The sequence below is a fragment of the Lepisma saccharinum genome, chromosome 20 (genome assembly GCF_977018435.1).
Source record: "Lepisma saccharinum chromosome 20, izLepSacc3.1, whole genome shotgun sequence".
Taxonomy (NCBI): domain Eukaryota; kingdom Metazoa; phylum Arthropoda; class Insecta; order Zygentoma; family Lepismatidae; genus Lepisma; species Lepisma saccharinum.
Genome location: NC_139248.1, coordinates 35,732,057 through 35,749,146, shown reverse-complemented (window position 1 = coordinate 35,749,146; position 17,090 = coordinate 35,732,057). Strand labels below are relative to the sequence as shown.

The 17,090-nt window shown below is 40.8% G+C and overlaps 1 protein-coding gene across 1 annotated transcript in view; it reads left to right on the top strand.

Moving 5' to 3' along the window:
* LOC146003421 (chitin synthase chs-2-like) overlaps positions 1-17,090 on the top strand; it is a 191,233-nt gene that overhangs the window by 163,502 nt on the left and 10,641 nt on the right. Inside the window, exons 16-19 of the mRNA XM_083141704.1 lie at positions 1,950-2,258; positions 4,099-4,346; positions 5,191-5,318; positions 7,810-7,970. Coding sequence (XP_082997830.1) covers positions 1,950-2,258; positions 4,099-4,346; positions 5,191-5,318; positions 7,810-7,970 — 846 coding nt within the window. The remainder of the gene's footprint in view (positions 1-1,949; positions 2,259-4,098; positions 4,347-5,190; positions 5,319-7,809; positions 7,971-17,090) is intronic.

The window sequence follows — 17,090 nt, the reverse complement described above, 5'->3', positions numbered from 1 at the left end:
GTTTGTATATTTATAGCTTTCTTCACCCCCCCCCCACCAGTCTTCAATGATTAGGCACCCTCGTTCTACACATAACATGATGAGTAGTTATGTTCTTAAGCTTCGAATGTGCTTGAAAATTACTTGAAACACAAAATGCAGATACTTGTTGACATATTATGTCAGATTTAATAAATGGTTGCAGATATTACTAAAATAATTGGGTTTAGATTGAATATTTGCTTAGTAAGAAAACAAATCGAATTGATTGGTTGATTGATTTGCTTTATTTTGCCACTTTTAGCTAATTTACAAAGATAGTCATGAGTGATGACATGATGAAATTTATGAATGGACACTCATAAACATCCATGCCTAGACCGGGATTCGAACCCGGGACCCTTTTCGTCGTACCGCAATGTGATAACCTATCCGCCACGGTGGCAGGCAACAAATCGAATTGTTTACAGTGAATATTCCCGATGTTATATTATCACGAAAAATTATGTAAAAACCACATGTAAACCGAATTGAAGTGAAATCGTAGTTAAATTGATGTACAGTTGCGAGCTGAGAAAACTGCGAGGCTGAGGAATGCGAAACTGACCTGCCTGTTGTCGCCGTGTGCAACCAGCTCGTTTTCCTTTCAGGGTGGCAGCGGCATAAATAAAAAAGGCATGGTACGAAAACGCATTGCAAATGAATGGAACATATTACATAGTAACATGTGAAAGCAATACTAATAATGGAATAAAACTTCACAAATCAAAGCAATCTGCTTACAACGTGACTAAGAAAGTAAGGGTGTGTGCGTGCTTTTTGTGTATTTCTTAGCGTCTTGTTAATGTTTCTTTCCTGGACATGGATCAATTAATTTTAACTTATGCAGGGTAGTACATTTCCTCTCTCGCTTGTATTTACATTTTGGTACGTAGCATCGCTTTTCTGCAACTTTCGGATTATGGAACATGAAGTTGTAATGTCTCAGGCCCATTGATTTATCCACCAACTACGCCCTAACACCCCACACAATTTTTATAAAAGGACAAATTTATGGTCATTTTGGCTCTAAGTATACCTTTTCACACACATAAACACAAACTTACACCCCTCAAATAAAAAAATCTGAATGAACCTTTGCTCAATCCCCGAGCCGGCTTTCCCGCTTTTCGTTGCATGTTAATTCTATTGATAGTTAACCTTCAGCGACCCAGTTTACTAGATATAGTATGCTCTATACATATACATTTACTTATACACACACGCCAGAACATTCATTCGATTTTTAAAACAAATTTATTTCCGAAAACACGGAAGAAGTGTGAATTCCAATGCAGTTGCTGGTCTGACATCATCCGTGGAGGTTCACGAATGGTTCCGAACTTTTCCGAACGCCAGACTGCACCTCACACTGTAAGTCCCGATTCCATTATCAGATTCTCACCCTTTCCTACAGGGACTTCTGTATGTCTGGCAACACTGAAAAATTGAACACCAAGTCGAAGCTTCCCTCCCCACACTTCCTCCCCGTTCACCACCGAACCTCACCCCGCACTGGCAGTCTTCTCAGCTCCCAACTGTACGTGCATTGTCTTGGTTAAAGTTAGAGGTTTCCTTTCTAATCACATGATAAAATAAATTTTGAAATGTTGTTCCACATTGAATATGAGACAGAATTCATAATTGCAGACAAACATACATTTGTATAAGTGTACTTGCAGCCTATGTGTACGTTTGATTGATTGATTGATTTGGTGTTTTAGTCCACTTTATGCACAGAAAGGCCAATCGGAACTGGACCTACAGTTTAAAGTGGGATCGGAACCACTATGTGCCTCCACCAGGAATCGAACCCGAGACTCCTTGATTACAAGGCAACGACGCTACCACTTTGCCATCGGGGAGGTCCTTTTGTGTACGTGTGCATGTTTACATAGTATGTGGTAAGTCATGACTATCCTCTCTTGCAGTTAAGGGTGGCACAGATTCTGTCCGCAGTCTACACGCTGGTGATGATGGCAGTGATTGTCGGAACGGCTCTTCAGCTGGGAATGGATGGTATTGGCTCTCCGTCTGCGATTTTCTTGATCACCCTCTCCGGCTCCTTCTTCATAGCAGCCCTGCTCCACCCTCAAGAGTTCTGGTGCGTCGTCCCAGGGGTAATTTACCTCCTGTCCATTCCTTCTATGCATCTTCTCTTGGTTCTATATTCGCTCATCAACCTGAACGTCGTGACGTGGGGAACCAGGGAGAATGTGCAGCAGAAAAAGACGAAAGAGGTATGGTGAATCCACATTTTTAATATAAATTATTTATTTTCATTTCTTTACTTTTGAAAGAGAAAAGAAAATTTGTACATACGTGTGTAGAAGGAGACTGAAGAGGATATAAGAGGATACGAAACCTAAGTTCTAGACTCAATGGGGGAATTCTATATGGCAGGTAGATATGTAGGAAAAATTATTAACGAAGTTAATAAGTTGGCACTAATACCTAGGTACATAGCCATCGGAAACTTCACACAAGACATGCTTGAGAATTTTGAAGTAATATGGAATTAAAAAGAAAGGATATTGTTGAGTTGGTGTTTTAAGTTCGCTTTATGCACAGTAAGGCCAATCGGGACTGGACCAACAGTTTAAAGTGGGATCCGAACCACTTGTGCTACTACCGGGTAGCCTTGATTACAAGGCGACGACGCTACCACTAAGCCATCGGGGAGGCCCAAAAGAAAGGATATACGAGGATACAGGGACTAACTTCTAGAAATTCTAAGTGAGAATACTTATGAGTGAATTCTGATACAATGTATTACATTCACAAGTGAGGATATTTTTTAACGAGCACATAGAATTAATGAACTGCAAAATCGACTACTTCTGATCTCTACAATTAAGAGTCACATAAGTATATTTATGTAATGAATCTAGTGAGTTTGACACAATGATGAGTTGTTATGAAGTTGCGAAATTTGTGAAATTCAAAGACGCGCTCAACGTATTATGGTGGACGTCCCCGACCCCATTCCAAGCCTTAATACTTGCACGCCGTTATTGGAGGGACAGGGGAATTCAGGCCCTAAACTTCCACATGTCCCCCCCCCCCCCCACCAAATATTGGGATTTATTTAGAGAACTTTGTTTCAGTTTACAATCAGAAATGTAGTTCCAATCTTTTCGAGTTTAGGAAAACCAGGAGGTTAGTCTAAAACGCAAAATATGATGATATATAATTTTGAATTCCCCTTTTGGAATGGCTCGAGGTTCCAACAGTATGACTTTAAATCATATTGAAAGTATGTGCGTTTAATATGTAAATACCACTTATGTATAGAAAACGTATAAAATTTAAACAGTATACAGGGTTAGCCTAAAATAAATAGACACTTTCAAAGTTCAACAGATAGAAGAGTTTTAATAATAGGGCTGAAATACTTACATGGTTTGAAGAGTAAGTCCTGAAGTTTACATTGGTACGTTACAAGTGTGCTATGTGTGACCCTTTCGTAACACGACAGATATCAAGGCGATAGTACAGTTCTCCTCTCACGGGACTTTTCCTCTTGCACAGACAACCAGTTTCCTCAACTTTCTTGCTCCAATCGTAAGACTGCCTTGTGGGTGCTTGTTTGCCATACCGTGTTCTAAAACGACGCTGTACGACAGTAGCAGAATTTGTTTTTGCAAATTCAAGCACACAGAAAGCCTTTTCTAACTGGATAGCGGCCGTATTGCTCAACTGATGTCAAGGGCGCTCACGTGGTGCTGACGTCACGAAAAGAAACGAAAAGTGGAGGTCGTAAACTTGGAGACATTCTCTATACAACAGTACTAAATGCTTTCTGATGTAACTAACAAATTTCAATTTATAAAGCGTTTAGACTGTCTATTTCTTTTAGGCTAACCCTGTATAATGAAACATTACAAATAACTTAGTGGAATATAACTAAGTGTGCATACATATAAATTAGTCTCCAAACGCAGCAGACGTTCCTGTGTAAATACCAAAGAAAAATAAATGAAACCACTTGCTCTTCTATAATTGTAGTACATTAGTAATGTAACAAATAGTTTCCGGAATTGGTTATATTACAATGTGGATACGTGCTATCTTCACCAGGAATTGGAGCGGGAGAAGAAGGAAGCTGAAGAAGAAAAGAAGAAGAAGAAGGCCAACAAGAGACTGTTCCTGAGATGGCTACACTCAGCCAGCACGGACTCCCAAGAAGGCTCGATCGAGTTCTCCCTCGCAGGCCTCTTCAAGTGCATGTGCTGCACCCACCAGAAGCCGGTGGACGAGAAGTACCACCTCGTGAGGATAGCAGACTCACTCAGCACCATCGGGAAGAGGTTGGAGACTCTCGAGAGGTAAGTGCCTGCCAAAGGCTTCTTCATTGGATGGTCATTGTGCAGTAAACTTCAAAGGTAAATGAACACAAACTGCCCATTAATATTTTCAATATCTTTTGTGGTTGGTGACATGAGCTACTGAGCGAATTTGTATGTAAAAGAAAGGGTGGCCTCTATTGTTCGACTTCTGGAAACTCTCATCGCCATAAAGAAGTGATGAATAAGGTTGATGTGTTCACGTTTTTTTACTTTTTTTATTTTCTATGTAGTTATCATCATCAATTCTTAATTTACTCAGTACAGTGCGGTATTATGATGACGTACGTATTCCGGATAAAACATGTGGCAACATGACATTTACAGGTACCACTGATGCTCGCACCAGCGTGCAGCCTCAGCGATGCATGTTACGTTCAAATTTCACCCACTTTAGATTCAAATCTACATATTTCCAACAAGTTTCATCTCTTTCCATTTTTCGCTATGTGTACGTACAAATAACAGAGTTGTCCAGTCGGACCGGATTTTGTAAATTACGTATGGACGATACATGCATGATTTAAGAATTTTCACTTCATCTTCATCTTTCGGCGTCTTTGCTAACATGATGATATTTCTACAGAGTTAATCCTGTTTAGAATGTTTCCCAACACTTGAGAGTGAATCTGTTTATACATGGCTGCATATATGCAGGATAAAAACAGAGCATCATTTGAGTCTCATAACTTCGAAACAAAGCCAGAACGAGCAAAATACGTACTGATAAAAGTTGTTCATATCTATCTATGCTCTGGACATGATATGAAAGTTTTAAGTGTACGTGATTCCAAGGTTTCCATTTTTATCTTCTGTTTTCTTCCAGGACTGTTGGTGTGGTTAGTTATGGAGGCCGTAAGGTGACAAGGACTGAAAGTCACCGTTCGATTAGGTCTGAAACAATAGCCAAGGCAGAGGACTCCCTCTCCGATGACGAAATCAGTGACTTCTCCGGTGGGTAGAAGATTGTAAAGGTTCTTTTACTTGTTGGATGTTCTCCAAACGGAACGAATTAGCAACAATCTTCGAAGTGTTTGTAAACCAGGGTGCGAAATCCTGGGGGGACAAGGGGAAATTCCACCCACCAACGATCTTGTCCTGAAATCCCACCCCCCCCCCTTAACTTTTCCGGGGGCAGAGAGTTTAGGTTGTAACCAGTCCCGCAACCGCAGAGGGCAGGGGAGCACTGCCCCCAAACCTTGGTCGGAAATGAGTTCTAGGGGGGCAATGGGAGGCAAACATTGACGGCAAAGTGTATCTGCGGGGGCAATTACCATCCAGAGCTTCAAATTTTATGGAAATAAATATATTTTTCGTAAAAACTTTCTTGCTCGCATCGCCCGCAGTGCCTGTTTCCTTAGTCTTATCAAGTTCAGAACCGTAGGTAGGGGACGGTGGGAGACGGCCCTGGGAGCCGAACGATCTAAATGAAAAAGAGTTGTAAAATTGATTGACTGATTTGTGTTGTTTTGTAGTCTACTTTATGCACAGAAAGGCTAATTGAGACTGAGCCTATAGCTTAAAGTGGGTTCCGAACCACTAAAACAAAGAAGGAGAAAGGAAACACTCACCAGACAGTGAAATAATTAGAACTTTCGGTTCCGTCTTTCTCCTTATACTGAAGATGCAGTTATAACACCATTAAGCCTTGTTTCCATGATATCAAAATCTCAATATGGTGACCAAGGCAGTAATTTATTTTATTATAAAACGTAACGTTTCAACCTTCTAGCAAGGTCTTCCTCAGACTCTGCACCAAGTACAGTCTGGAAGGTAGTAATGTTTGTGTGTATATATATCGTCCTGTTTTTGTACCTTGTTACATTTGTACTTGGTGCAGAGTCTGAGGAAGACCTTGCTAGAAGGTTGAAGCGTTACTTTTAGTTTATGTTTTATAATAAAATTAATTACTGCCTTGGTCAGCATATTGAGTTTTTCATATGAAGATACAGCGATAAAGTCTGCGAAAATTCTAATTTTTTTCACTGTCTGGTTAGTGTTTCCTATATGTGTGTGTATATATGGTATATATATATATATATGTGGTATATATATATATATATATAGTGTGTGTGTGTGTGTGTGTTTCTGCTCCTTCCCCCCCCACTAGTGTTGCCCACGAGACGAGACTTTGGCCTGTCTCGTCTCGTGGAAATGCTGTGAAATGCTGTCTCGTCTCGAAAATATTCGTTTGCCTCGGGACACATGATGAATCTCGTCTCGTCTCGAATTTTTAAAAGCCTGTCCCGTCTCGTCCCGTGGGCAACACTACCCCCCACCAATCTGCAGCGATTTCGCACCCTGTTGTAAACTACATGCCGTCAATAAAAATTTAACACCTAGATCCTGTTTCCTGTTATGTGTAGTGAGTAACTCTAGGGCGGAAGTTGGCATTGAAAATTTGCCATTGAAATCCACTTGTCGCCGTAGAGTTAGGCAACACACATAACTCCTTGCAGGGAAGCGGGTATTTCAGGATTTAGGTGTCCCATTTTTAATGCGGGTGACTGTACATGTTAGATTTAATTGTTTCTGTGTCACATAACGAAAACGTAATGTTGCTTTGACTTTAGCATTCCTCGACTTTTAAAAATAGATAGTGGATTAGGCCACTGTTGCTTGCGTTCAACCTCTCACTTTGAGGCTGACTACTGTTCCACATTCACAGTATATTGCATGTAAAATGATCTTTTTTACTTTATCTTAAGGAAAGCGTTTAAGAAACAGTTAATTCTATCCCTTTTTTTCCTTTGGATTACATACCTAATCAAAAGAAACGTTTAGAGAAGAACAAAGCAAAGTTGCAAAGGTAAGTTCATTTACAATAATTGTGACAGGAGCGTATATTCAAGGCTAGCTGGCAACCTAAATTCTTAGAAGTTGGCAACCTGAATTTTTATAAGTGTGCAGCCTGACTACCGTTGCGATGGCAACGTGGCTTCCTTGAAGACGTCAAGAATTAGTCTAGTCTTCTCCTTTCCTCCATAGCATAGGACCAGGTGTCATAGTGAGATACCATAGGTCTTGGACTCAGCATACGCCACTAAATTGTGATACAATGAAATCACACATGAAGCTTTGTGGGTAGTTTCAAATTCGATTTTGTTTTACAAATGTATGACTCTACCATTTGCACAAAAAGATAAATCCATTTTACGTTTTGTATTAAGAGAAGACTTAGCCATGCGATGTGCCTGATCTAGATATTGAAATAAATGACCAAGTAACTCGAACATTCTATTCCTTAAAGATGTACTACGTGCAACAGTCATTATTTAACCATTTTGATACATCCATTCTTCACAGTTTTGTTTCTTTATCGAAAGAAGTAATTACAAAAAACACACTTTGAACTATTATATTCTTATGCCTTTGTGCTCACTGCAAACTTATAACACTACTATAACACTACTAACAAACTTAACACCTACTATTCTCTCACCAGTACCAAAATCAGACAGAGATGACTTGGTCAACCCGTACTGGGTTGAGGATGAAGAATTAAAGGAAGGGGGTGTCAAATTCCTGGCAAATGAGGAGATATACTTTTGGAAAGATCTTGTCAAGAAATACTTACATCCTATCGATTCTAACAAGGAACAGCAGGTTTGAAGTTTAACACTTTCTTATTCCTTCGTGTTACTAACCTTTATAATTGCATTTTCTGTCTTTCCTTTGTGTTATTGCTTGCAACGATATCTTTAATACCATAAATTTTAACAAACTATGAAATAATATTAAACATTTACACGATTATAAAATTTCTACGAATATACGCTCTTATTAAGACCGTCAACAAGGGATAGTTTTGGGTTCCAATAAGGAAAAAAATCAGGGAAAGCTGGAACAAATTTTATTATCTTCATAAAAGAGTTCTTAACAACATATTAATTTTGCATCCCTCTACCACCCCGGATTTTGCCGCCATCTTGGAAAAATGTCGCCCAAAATCAGTTTTTTTGCAAATATACTCGCTTGGAAAGCATTTTACAGCAAAATAGGCCATGACAAATATTAATTTACATAAAATTCTCTACAAAAAATATTCTGTGCATTTTTCTTCTAGGAAGCACCATTATGACGCTAGAGAATGGTGAATTTTCACCATATTTCCCGCTCCATTGTGAAAGAGCGAAACTCAAGAAAACATTTCTGCGTGGTAGCTTGAAGCCTTATTTCTTATTAAAATGCTTATTATAAATGTTCTAAGGACTCTTCTTGAAAATGTATCACCAAGTAGTAATATATGTATAATAATTAAAACCTAATTTTGTAATATTTAACATAAAACAGATGAACATAATGCCTGGATTTCTGCTACCGTTAGAAACCAAAACATTGCTTGTCTTCTACCAGCAAGAATTCTTGTAAGTGAATGTGAAATAGATCATCAGAATTGACGTGAGCTTGCAGATCGAAGCGAAAGCGACAGACCCCAATCTACACAGGAATTTAAAAGCTAAGTGATGACATGGTCCGCTTTAGTCTAAAGAAAAATATTCACCGTGCACAACTGACGAGGTGCTACGAAGCACGGTCTTGAGAACAAGGCCCAGTTGGAGTGACACGTGCAGCTTGCCGCGTCGAGTCAGTTCGAAAAGTTGCATTTATTTCTTAAAATTGGTTTCCAAGAGACATGTGCTGCTTCCACCTGAAAGCTCCGTTCGTCTTCTATAATCTCTCTTATTTTGTTCAAACTTGACATTTGCCAAATTTTTACCAACGATACTCAACATTGAAAACATTCCAACATCATGAGTATCAGAAGGATTGGTTTTCTTAATCCCTCTTACTTCCGTAATCATTGACTTTATGCCATCCAAATCAGGGAATGGTGGGTGAGATGACAATCATTGGCAAAAGATTGATTGAGTTTGGATTTTAAGTCCACTTTATGCACATTAAGGCAAATCGGGACTGAACCTACAGTTTAAAGTGGGATCCGACCCAATACGTGCCTCCACCAGGTATCGAACCTGGGACCCCTTGATTACAAGGAGACTACGTTATTACTGCACCATCGGGGAGGTCTCACTGACAAAAGAACTGAAAGTCTTGCTTATCCCTTGATATACGAGACTTTCGTGTATCGACATGCTGCTCATCTATTTTATCTGGAAACTAATGAGCATGCCAAAAGATCCACTTAGCATTGACTCTGGTCACTCCTCTGCCATCCCCCACAACTCTTAATGGAACGCATCACGGCTCAGTACACTTTACGCACAGTAAGGTTAATCGGGACTGGACCTACAGTTTAAAGTGGGATCCGAATCACTGTGCAATGTGTCTCCACCGGTATCGAACCCGGAACCCGTTGATTACAATGGCGTTTTATTTTGAAATAACCTTTTCGGGCAAAGTCAACATGCGCATTTGGAGTTATCTTCTCTTTGAGACCAAACGTATTATCTCCTGCACACAGCTGACGTTAAAATATTTCACGTAAAGAACTGCATGCAATGATAAAAGCAACTGAAATCATAATTGGCATTCTGTAAGAAAGAACAAATGTAATAAGTACGGTTATATAGAAGATAGTAAATACTACGAAACATCTTGGAAAGATGTTTTCGTGATTTCCGCACTGGCAAAACTGGGCGGGAAAAAAACGTAAAATTTCTCGCTCAGCTAGCACCCAAACGGCGCATCCTAGAAGAAATATGCACAGAATTTTTTTTTTGTAGAGAATGTTATGTACATTATTTTTTGTCATAACCTCTTTTGCTATAACTGTTTTCTAAACGAGATATTTGCAAAAAAAAACTTGGCGCAATTTTTCCAAGATGGAGGCCAAATTTGAGGTGGTAGATGGGTGCAAAATTAGTATGTTGTTAAGAACGCTTTTATATAGATAATAAAATTTGTTCCAGCTTTCCCTGATTCTTTTTTCCTTATTAGACCCCCTTATTGAATGGCCTATATTGAGATAATGAAAACGTTGATTGCTGTTTTTTTCTAAAAACATTAATATATGACCCTAAATGTTGTATTTCATTTTCAGAATAAGTCATTGTAATGCAAAGATTTTACAGTTGTGAATTAACAAGTTGCTTGTTACAATAAGCGAAATTGAATTAGACAAATATATCGAGCAAACAGATTCACGTGTGTTAAGGAAAGCTTATGAGAAGCCTTCTTACAGCGAAAAGATTTGCATTTCACCACTTTACGTACTTTTCACGATTTCTGCAGAGCTTCGGAATATGTTAAAAGTAAAAGACATTCGTCTTATGATCACGATAATCATACCTTGAATCACCTTGGCAAAGACCATACAAGCAATGCTTACCCGGCATGTTGTCAACGTAGGATATGATCTATTCACCCGAAATATAGTGCATTGAATTGTGGAAGAAGTTGTTTGCTGAATATATCCATTGATTGCGATGTTGTTGTTTTTTAACACAAACCAATATAGCCAGTTAAATAGTGGGTGTGTATTATTAGACTAGGTATTCATTATAATTAACTAGCTGATCACCTGGCGTTGCCCGGATATTTTAGCTTAGCGACTCCGAAAACTATGGATTCCACACTAATCTAGGCCATTTTTGACATTTTATTTTTCACCCCCTCTCAACCCCCATGCCGATAGGTGATGAACTTAGAGTTGAACGGCATTGGAAGTGTCCCTATTCATCTTAGCGACCCCGAAAACTATGGATTCCACACTAATATCGGTGGTTTTCGATTATTTTTACATGTCACCCCCTTCCCCCCCCTTAGGGATACCAGGGGTGTTGTGCCCCACAGTCTATCTTTCCAGATTGTAAGTGATATGTGTACTGCCGGAACAAACACACATACATACGTATAGATACAAATACATCCGTTTATTATATATATATATATATATATATATATATACAGGGTGATTTCGAACTCCCATTACAAACTTAGGGGGGTGAATCTAGAAGGAAAAACAAGCCGAAAGTGCCATGTGGCAAAATTACGAAAACGGCACCGTGTGGCTGCCAGAGCCGTGAGAAAATCGGTTCACACCTCTTTCAAAGAGCAATAACGTCTGAACCACGAGGCGTTGAAATTGCGGCGCTTTTCGTAATGCGCAAGGGGAATCCCCAAAGGAAATGGGGAATCCCCACTGCATGTGAGCGGAAACTCGCGCCAAATGGAGAAAGACGACGAGGGAACATGCTGTCACAGGACGGTCGAAAAGTGACACATGGAGGGAGTCCCCAGAGGAGCGCATGAAGTGCGACAAATGGAACATGCTTGGACAGTGACTGTCGCGCATCCCAGATGGTACGCAAAACGGAGTGATGGATGTACACGTGCATGCTACGTGGAACGCAACGTGCAATTACAATTGCGATATGAACCACTACGTGCCCCCTCCCACCGGGAATTCGTTGAACCCGGGACCTCGGGAGTACAAGGTCAGCCGGAAGTCGGCTCTCTGAGGAGCAGCACCAAATATCCACGTGCCCCACGAATACAGGGACACCTCCCTAAAAGGCACAGCCACAAAAAAAAAAAAAAAAAGGAAAGAAATTGGCACGTACGTATGAAGGGTTTCACATTGGAATGTACAGTATCACTTTGGCGGAAGGAAAACAGAGAGTAGCACAAACAGATAAAAATCAGTAACACAGATATTGACCCTTTGTCCTGAAAAATAGGCAACTTGTGCTAAATCTTGAATCATTGCTGCTTGATGTTTCTGTTCATTACCGATGGTATGAAGGAACGACGATGAACTCGGAATGCAGCACGTAAGCACTGCGAAGGACAGTATGAAAACATCCTTTGGCGTGTGCAGAACGGAAACTCACAACAGGGGCTCAATATGACGGCCACCAACATCGATGCACACATTGTACCTTCGAAGAATGTTCTCATACAGACGATTGAAGACCAGTGGATTCTCTCGAATGAAGTCCGCTGCTGCCACAATCCTAGCAACCAGGTCACGCTCAGACTCGATGGGGGTTTCATAAATGAGACTCTTCATGCGCCCCCATAGAAAAATGTCCAGGGGCGTTAAGTCGGGAGATCGTGGGGGCCACGGCACGGGCCCGGCACGCCCTATCCATTGCCTGTCATATCTGTGGGTCAGATGGTCCCGTACGTCCCGTGCAAAGTGGGGTGGCGCCCCATCATGCTGGAACCACATGTTTTGCCTAATGGCCAATGGCACATTTTCCAACATCTCGGGCAATGTCTCTTGGAGAAAAATCAGATAAGTACGACCTGTGAGATTGATGGGAAGTACGTATGGGCCAATTAAACGACCGGCCAGTATTCCTGCAAAGACGTTGATGCCTATTCGCTGCTGGAACCCACGAGCTTTCGTTGCGAATGGGTTCTCTTCATCCCACACATGGCTGTTGCGGGAATTAAAAACACCCTCTCTGGTGAATTTCGCCTCATCCGTGAAGAGCACCAACTGTGGAAACTGAGGCGTATTCACGCAACGACGCACAAACCATGTGCAGAAGCGAACACGTGGTTCAAAATCTTTGGGACCCATGGCGTGCACCTTCTGGGGGTGATATGGGTGCAGTTGTTGATCATGAAGGACATTCCACACTACAGACTGAGATACACCAACATCCCGCGCTACGATTCGGGTACTCGTACCAGGGTCTTCGTGCACAGCATGAAGAATTGCCTCCTCCACCGCAGGCGTGCGCCTCGTCCTTGGGGCACCTGTGTCCACTCTACTCACAACAAATGTTCCAGATTCACGAAGACGACGGTTCACTTTTTCGAATATGGTGTGTGATGGCGTCACACGTTCCGGGAAACGTTCCTGGTACATCGCACGGGCAGCCCTTCCATTGCATCTCGCTTCCCCGTAAATGAGCATCATGTCTGCATACTCCTCGAAACTGTATTGCATCATCGTGGGAGTTTTCACGTCCACACACACCCACAACGTCGTAATGTTCCCAGAAGATACGTCGTGTGTACGTACTCAACCAATGTGTCACGTCCAGCGCTCTCTCCATACAGTCTTGCAATACCCAGAGGGCGCAAGGGTCAACTTCGACCAGGGATAGCGAGTGACTCCTAGTATGACGTCAGCGCACACCTTCATGCATCACAGAGGCTACGAACGGGAAGGAACGTCAGTAAGTACGGGTTGGTCGCTCCCGTTCCATGTCCTTCACGTGAGAACGTTAATGACTAACGTCGGACTCGCATGGGATACCTCTACACGCTCTGCAGTAATGTAGTACAGAACAATACGAACGTGTCCCAGCATTCGTGGGGCACGTAGATACGTATTTGGTGCTGCTCCTCAGAGAGCCGACTTCCGGCTGACCTTGTACTCCCGAGGTCCAGGGTTCAACGAATTCCCGGTGGGAGGGGGCACGTAGTGGTTCATATCGCAATTGTAATTGCACGTTGCGTTCCACGTAGCATGCACGTGTACATCCATCACTCCGTTTTACGTACCATCTGGGATGCGCGACAGTCACTGTCCAAGCATGTTCCATTTGTCGCACTTCATGCGCTCCTCTGGGGACTCCCTCCATGTGTCACTTTTCGACCGTCCTGTGACAGCATGTTCCCTCGTCGTCTTTCTCCATTTTGCGCGAGTTTCCGCTCACATGCAGTGGGGATTCCCCATTTCTTTTGGGGATTCCCCTTGCGCATTACGAAAAGCGCCGCAATTTCAACGCCCTGATATTGTTTGGATACGACTTCCTCCACTTCCGCCAGAGCCGATCTTCGTATCTTTCGTGGTTCAGACGTTATTGCTCTTTGAAAGAGGTGTGAACCGATTTTCTCACGGCTCTGGCAGCCACACGGTGCCGTTTTCGTAATTTTGCCACATGGCACTTTCGGCTTGTTTTTCCTTCTAGTTTCACCCCCCTAAGTTTGTAATGGGAGTTCGAAATCACCCTGTGTGTATATATACACACACACACACACAGGGTAACTGGTAATTAGATGTATTCCCTGAAAGGGGTTTAAGTAGAGACAATTTGCAATAAATTTGACCATATGATACCCCGTCCGAAAATTAGTAGTTCTCGAGATAATCGAATTTCTATTGTTTTTTTAAAAAATGACAATTTTACATTTACATTTGGAGCCACATGTCAAGACACCGGTAAACTTGCAAGAAGAGCTCAGGGAGAGGATGTTAACAGCTGGTCAACACATCAAGGACACCATCACATCACAAGTTACGAGACCAAATGTCCGTAAAAACCTGCGTGCCTGCATTCGTAACGGATGTGCCAACTTTGAACAAGACGTGTAATGTTGTTTAATTGTATTGTTCATTGATTCCATTCACATGAAGATGAATGAAGTATTATTTCTTGAACATAAATGTGAATGTTTGCAACAGTTGTAGCTTGTTGGATAGCTGATGACACAAGGAAGTAATTTAAGTAATTTGTACGCTTCGTGTCATACCATTTTTGTTATTAATACGTTGCCAAGTAAATTAAGAGTGCATTTTTTTTATCGTCACTTGTAAGTTTAGACCCACCCGTTACTTACATGTGATTGTTATTTGCCAAAAACTTTTTTTTTCAACGAACCACTTATTTGTTAGCTATCAGAAAACGCTGAAATAAGGGCAGTGTGCGAATTAACGAAAGAGGGGATGAAGGAGATTTCCCTTTCTCAAAAAAAATTATCTCTGGCGAAAAAAAATAATCTTAACCTGCCAGGGATGTTTTTATCCCCCTCAAAGAAAATGAAATTGAAACCACATAGTATATTCTTAAATATGTGTAACAAACACAATTGAAAAATCATTCATGTCCATTATCAAAGATTATCAGTTATCAAAGATTTACCTCCGGAAAAGTATGCAGACTTGTGAGTTAAAGGAGGACCCCATTCTGCAACTGACCAACCTTACCGAGCCGAGACAACTGCAGGCTGTTTTCCACTTAAGTTTTCGTGGCATAGTGCTGATATTTTCAAGTATTAAAGTGTTCACAAGAAACTTGTAGGTAGATTAAATGGACGTTAAGTTTGAACTCGGCAATAGAAATTTCCTTAAGTTCTGGGTGTTACTAGTTCAATAGCTCTTCTTGTGACTGCGTTTGGTTTTTCCTAGAATGAAAACATGTACTAGATGTTTCTAAATTACATTTAAATGTTAAATCAGAAGATTTAATTGCCTAGGTCAGAACTAATGTTCTAAGATATTTAGAACCGTCAGGCAATAGTTTACTTTACTGTATACAAATTTGCATACCGCCCCCCAAAAGAACTTACCAAAATGAAACCACAAATACGCCTCTGAGTGAGAATCCCCCCACATCCCCAAGCAAAATGCTTAATTCGCACAGTGCTTCCCAGACAGTACTCAAGTAATTTAATATTCGTCAACCATCTCACACAAACATAATTTACTAAAAGTAATAACAAATCACATCTTTTTTAATATGTTGATGCTGCAAAGATTGTTTCTTCGTGGGACATCAAAAGCATCAAAAAATAAATTTGATAAATAAATAATAAAAGTATTTGGTGTTATTGGTCGTAATTAAATGTTCATAGTTTTTACAATAATTATTTTAGGATATGTTGTTTGAAATACTAAATATATATTAAAAAGTAACCAATGTTCAAAAGTAACTACTCTTAATAGAAGTAACCACGTTAAAAATAATAACCCATGGCTCGACAGCCCTTGAAAGGGCCTTTGTCTATCTCCCGCCTGCCAGTCTTCCTGCCACAATCCTACCTAGAGGTGTGGAGTTCTTCAACCGGCAATTGGGTGACGTGGGGTTAGCACGTCGAACCCCCAGCCGTTATAGGAGATATCCCTGACCGGGTTATGCTACTCAATCGTAGCTCCCCCACCTTCCTCACGATGGTGGGTTGCCACAGGCCGAGAACCCAGAGACTGAACCCAGCCGGACTTATGCCGTCCCCAAAGCACAGAGCCTTAGACCGCACGGCCACGGAGGAGGACACGTAACGACGTTATTTCAACTATTTCAACAGAAGCAACATTATCAATTTTTACAGTTACATTAAGACACACATTTGTAACTTGAAGAGCTAAATTTGGCAACCGCGTTTCTAACAATGTGTCTCCTCTGGATGCTAAGGTAAAAGGATTTTCGTAGAATTGACCAAGGCCTTCGTTGCCTACTATATTTACAACCTACAAACTCTATTACAATTCGTCAATTCCAATTGCACTTGAAAACGTCATATTTTTTGTTGTAATAATATTAATATCGGAAGATTTATACTTTGCACCAGATAAGTCTTCATATATTTATTTTAATACAATTAATGATCATTGATTGTGTGTAATTTGTTTGCAATAAATTTTCAGCAGAAAATAACTGTAAAATAGACGAGTTGGTGTTGCACCGCGTAACCAACTAGACGCGCGAGTACAGAGAGGGTCAAAAATTGCAGAGCGGTGCTTCTGTTCCTTTTAGAAAGATACTTTCGGAACACTGTACTGGCGTACGCATGGGTGAGCTGGTGGGGCTACAGTCCCCTCCAAAGTTTTGAGAGAATCAAAAAATTTCAAATGAAAGTGGTAATGAAGTCTGGAAAATCCAACATGGTAAATGCACGCAAACCGCCCTTAAAATGACTTCCGATTTCAATTTCTGTCATGCAAGGACTTTTAAAACGAAGATTAAAAATGCAAAATATTTTATTGAGCATCCCGCTCCCCTACAATATATTTAAAATTCCAGCTCCCTAAAAAAAATGGATCATTGTATACAATGTACTACATATTTGTATTATACAGGGTAA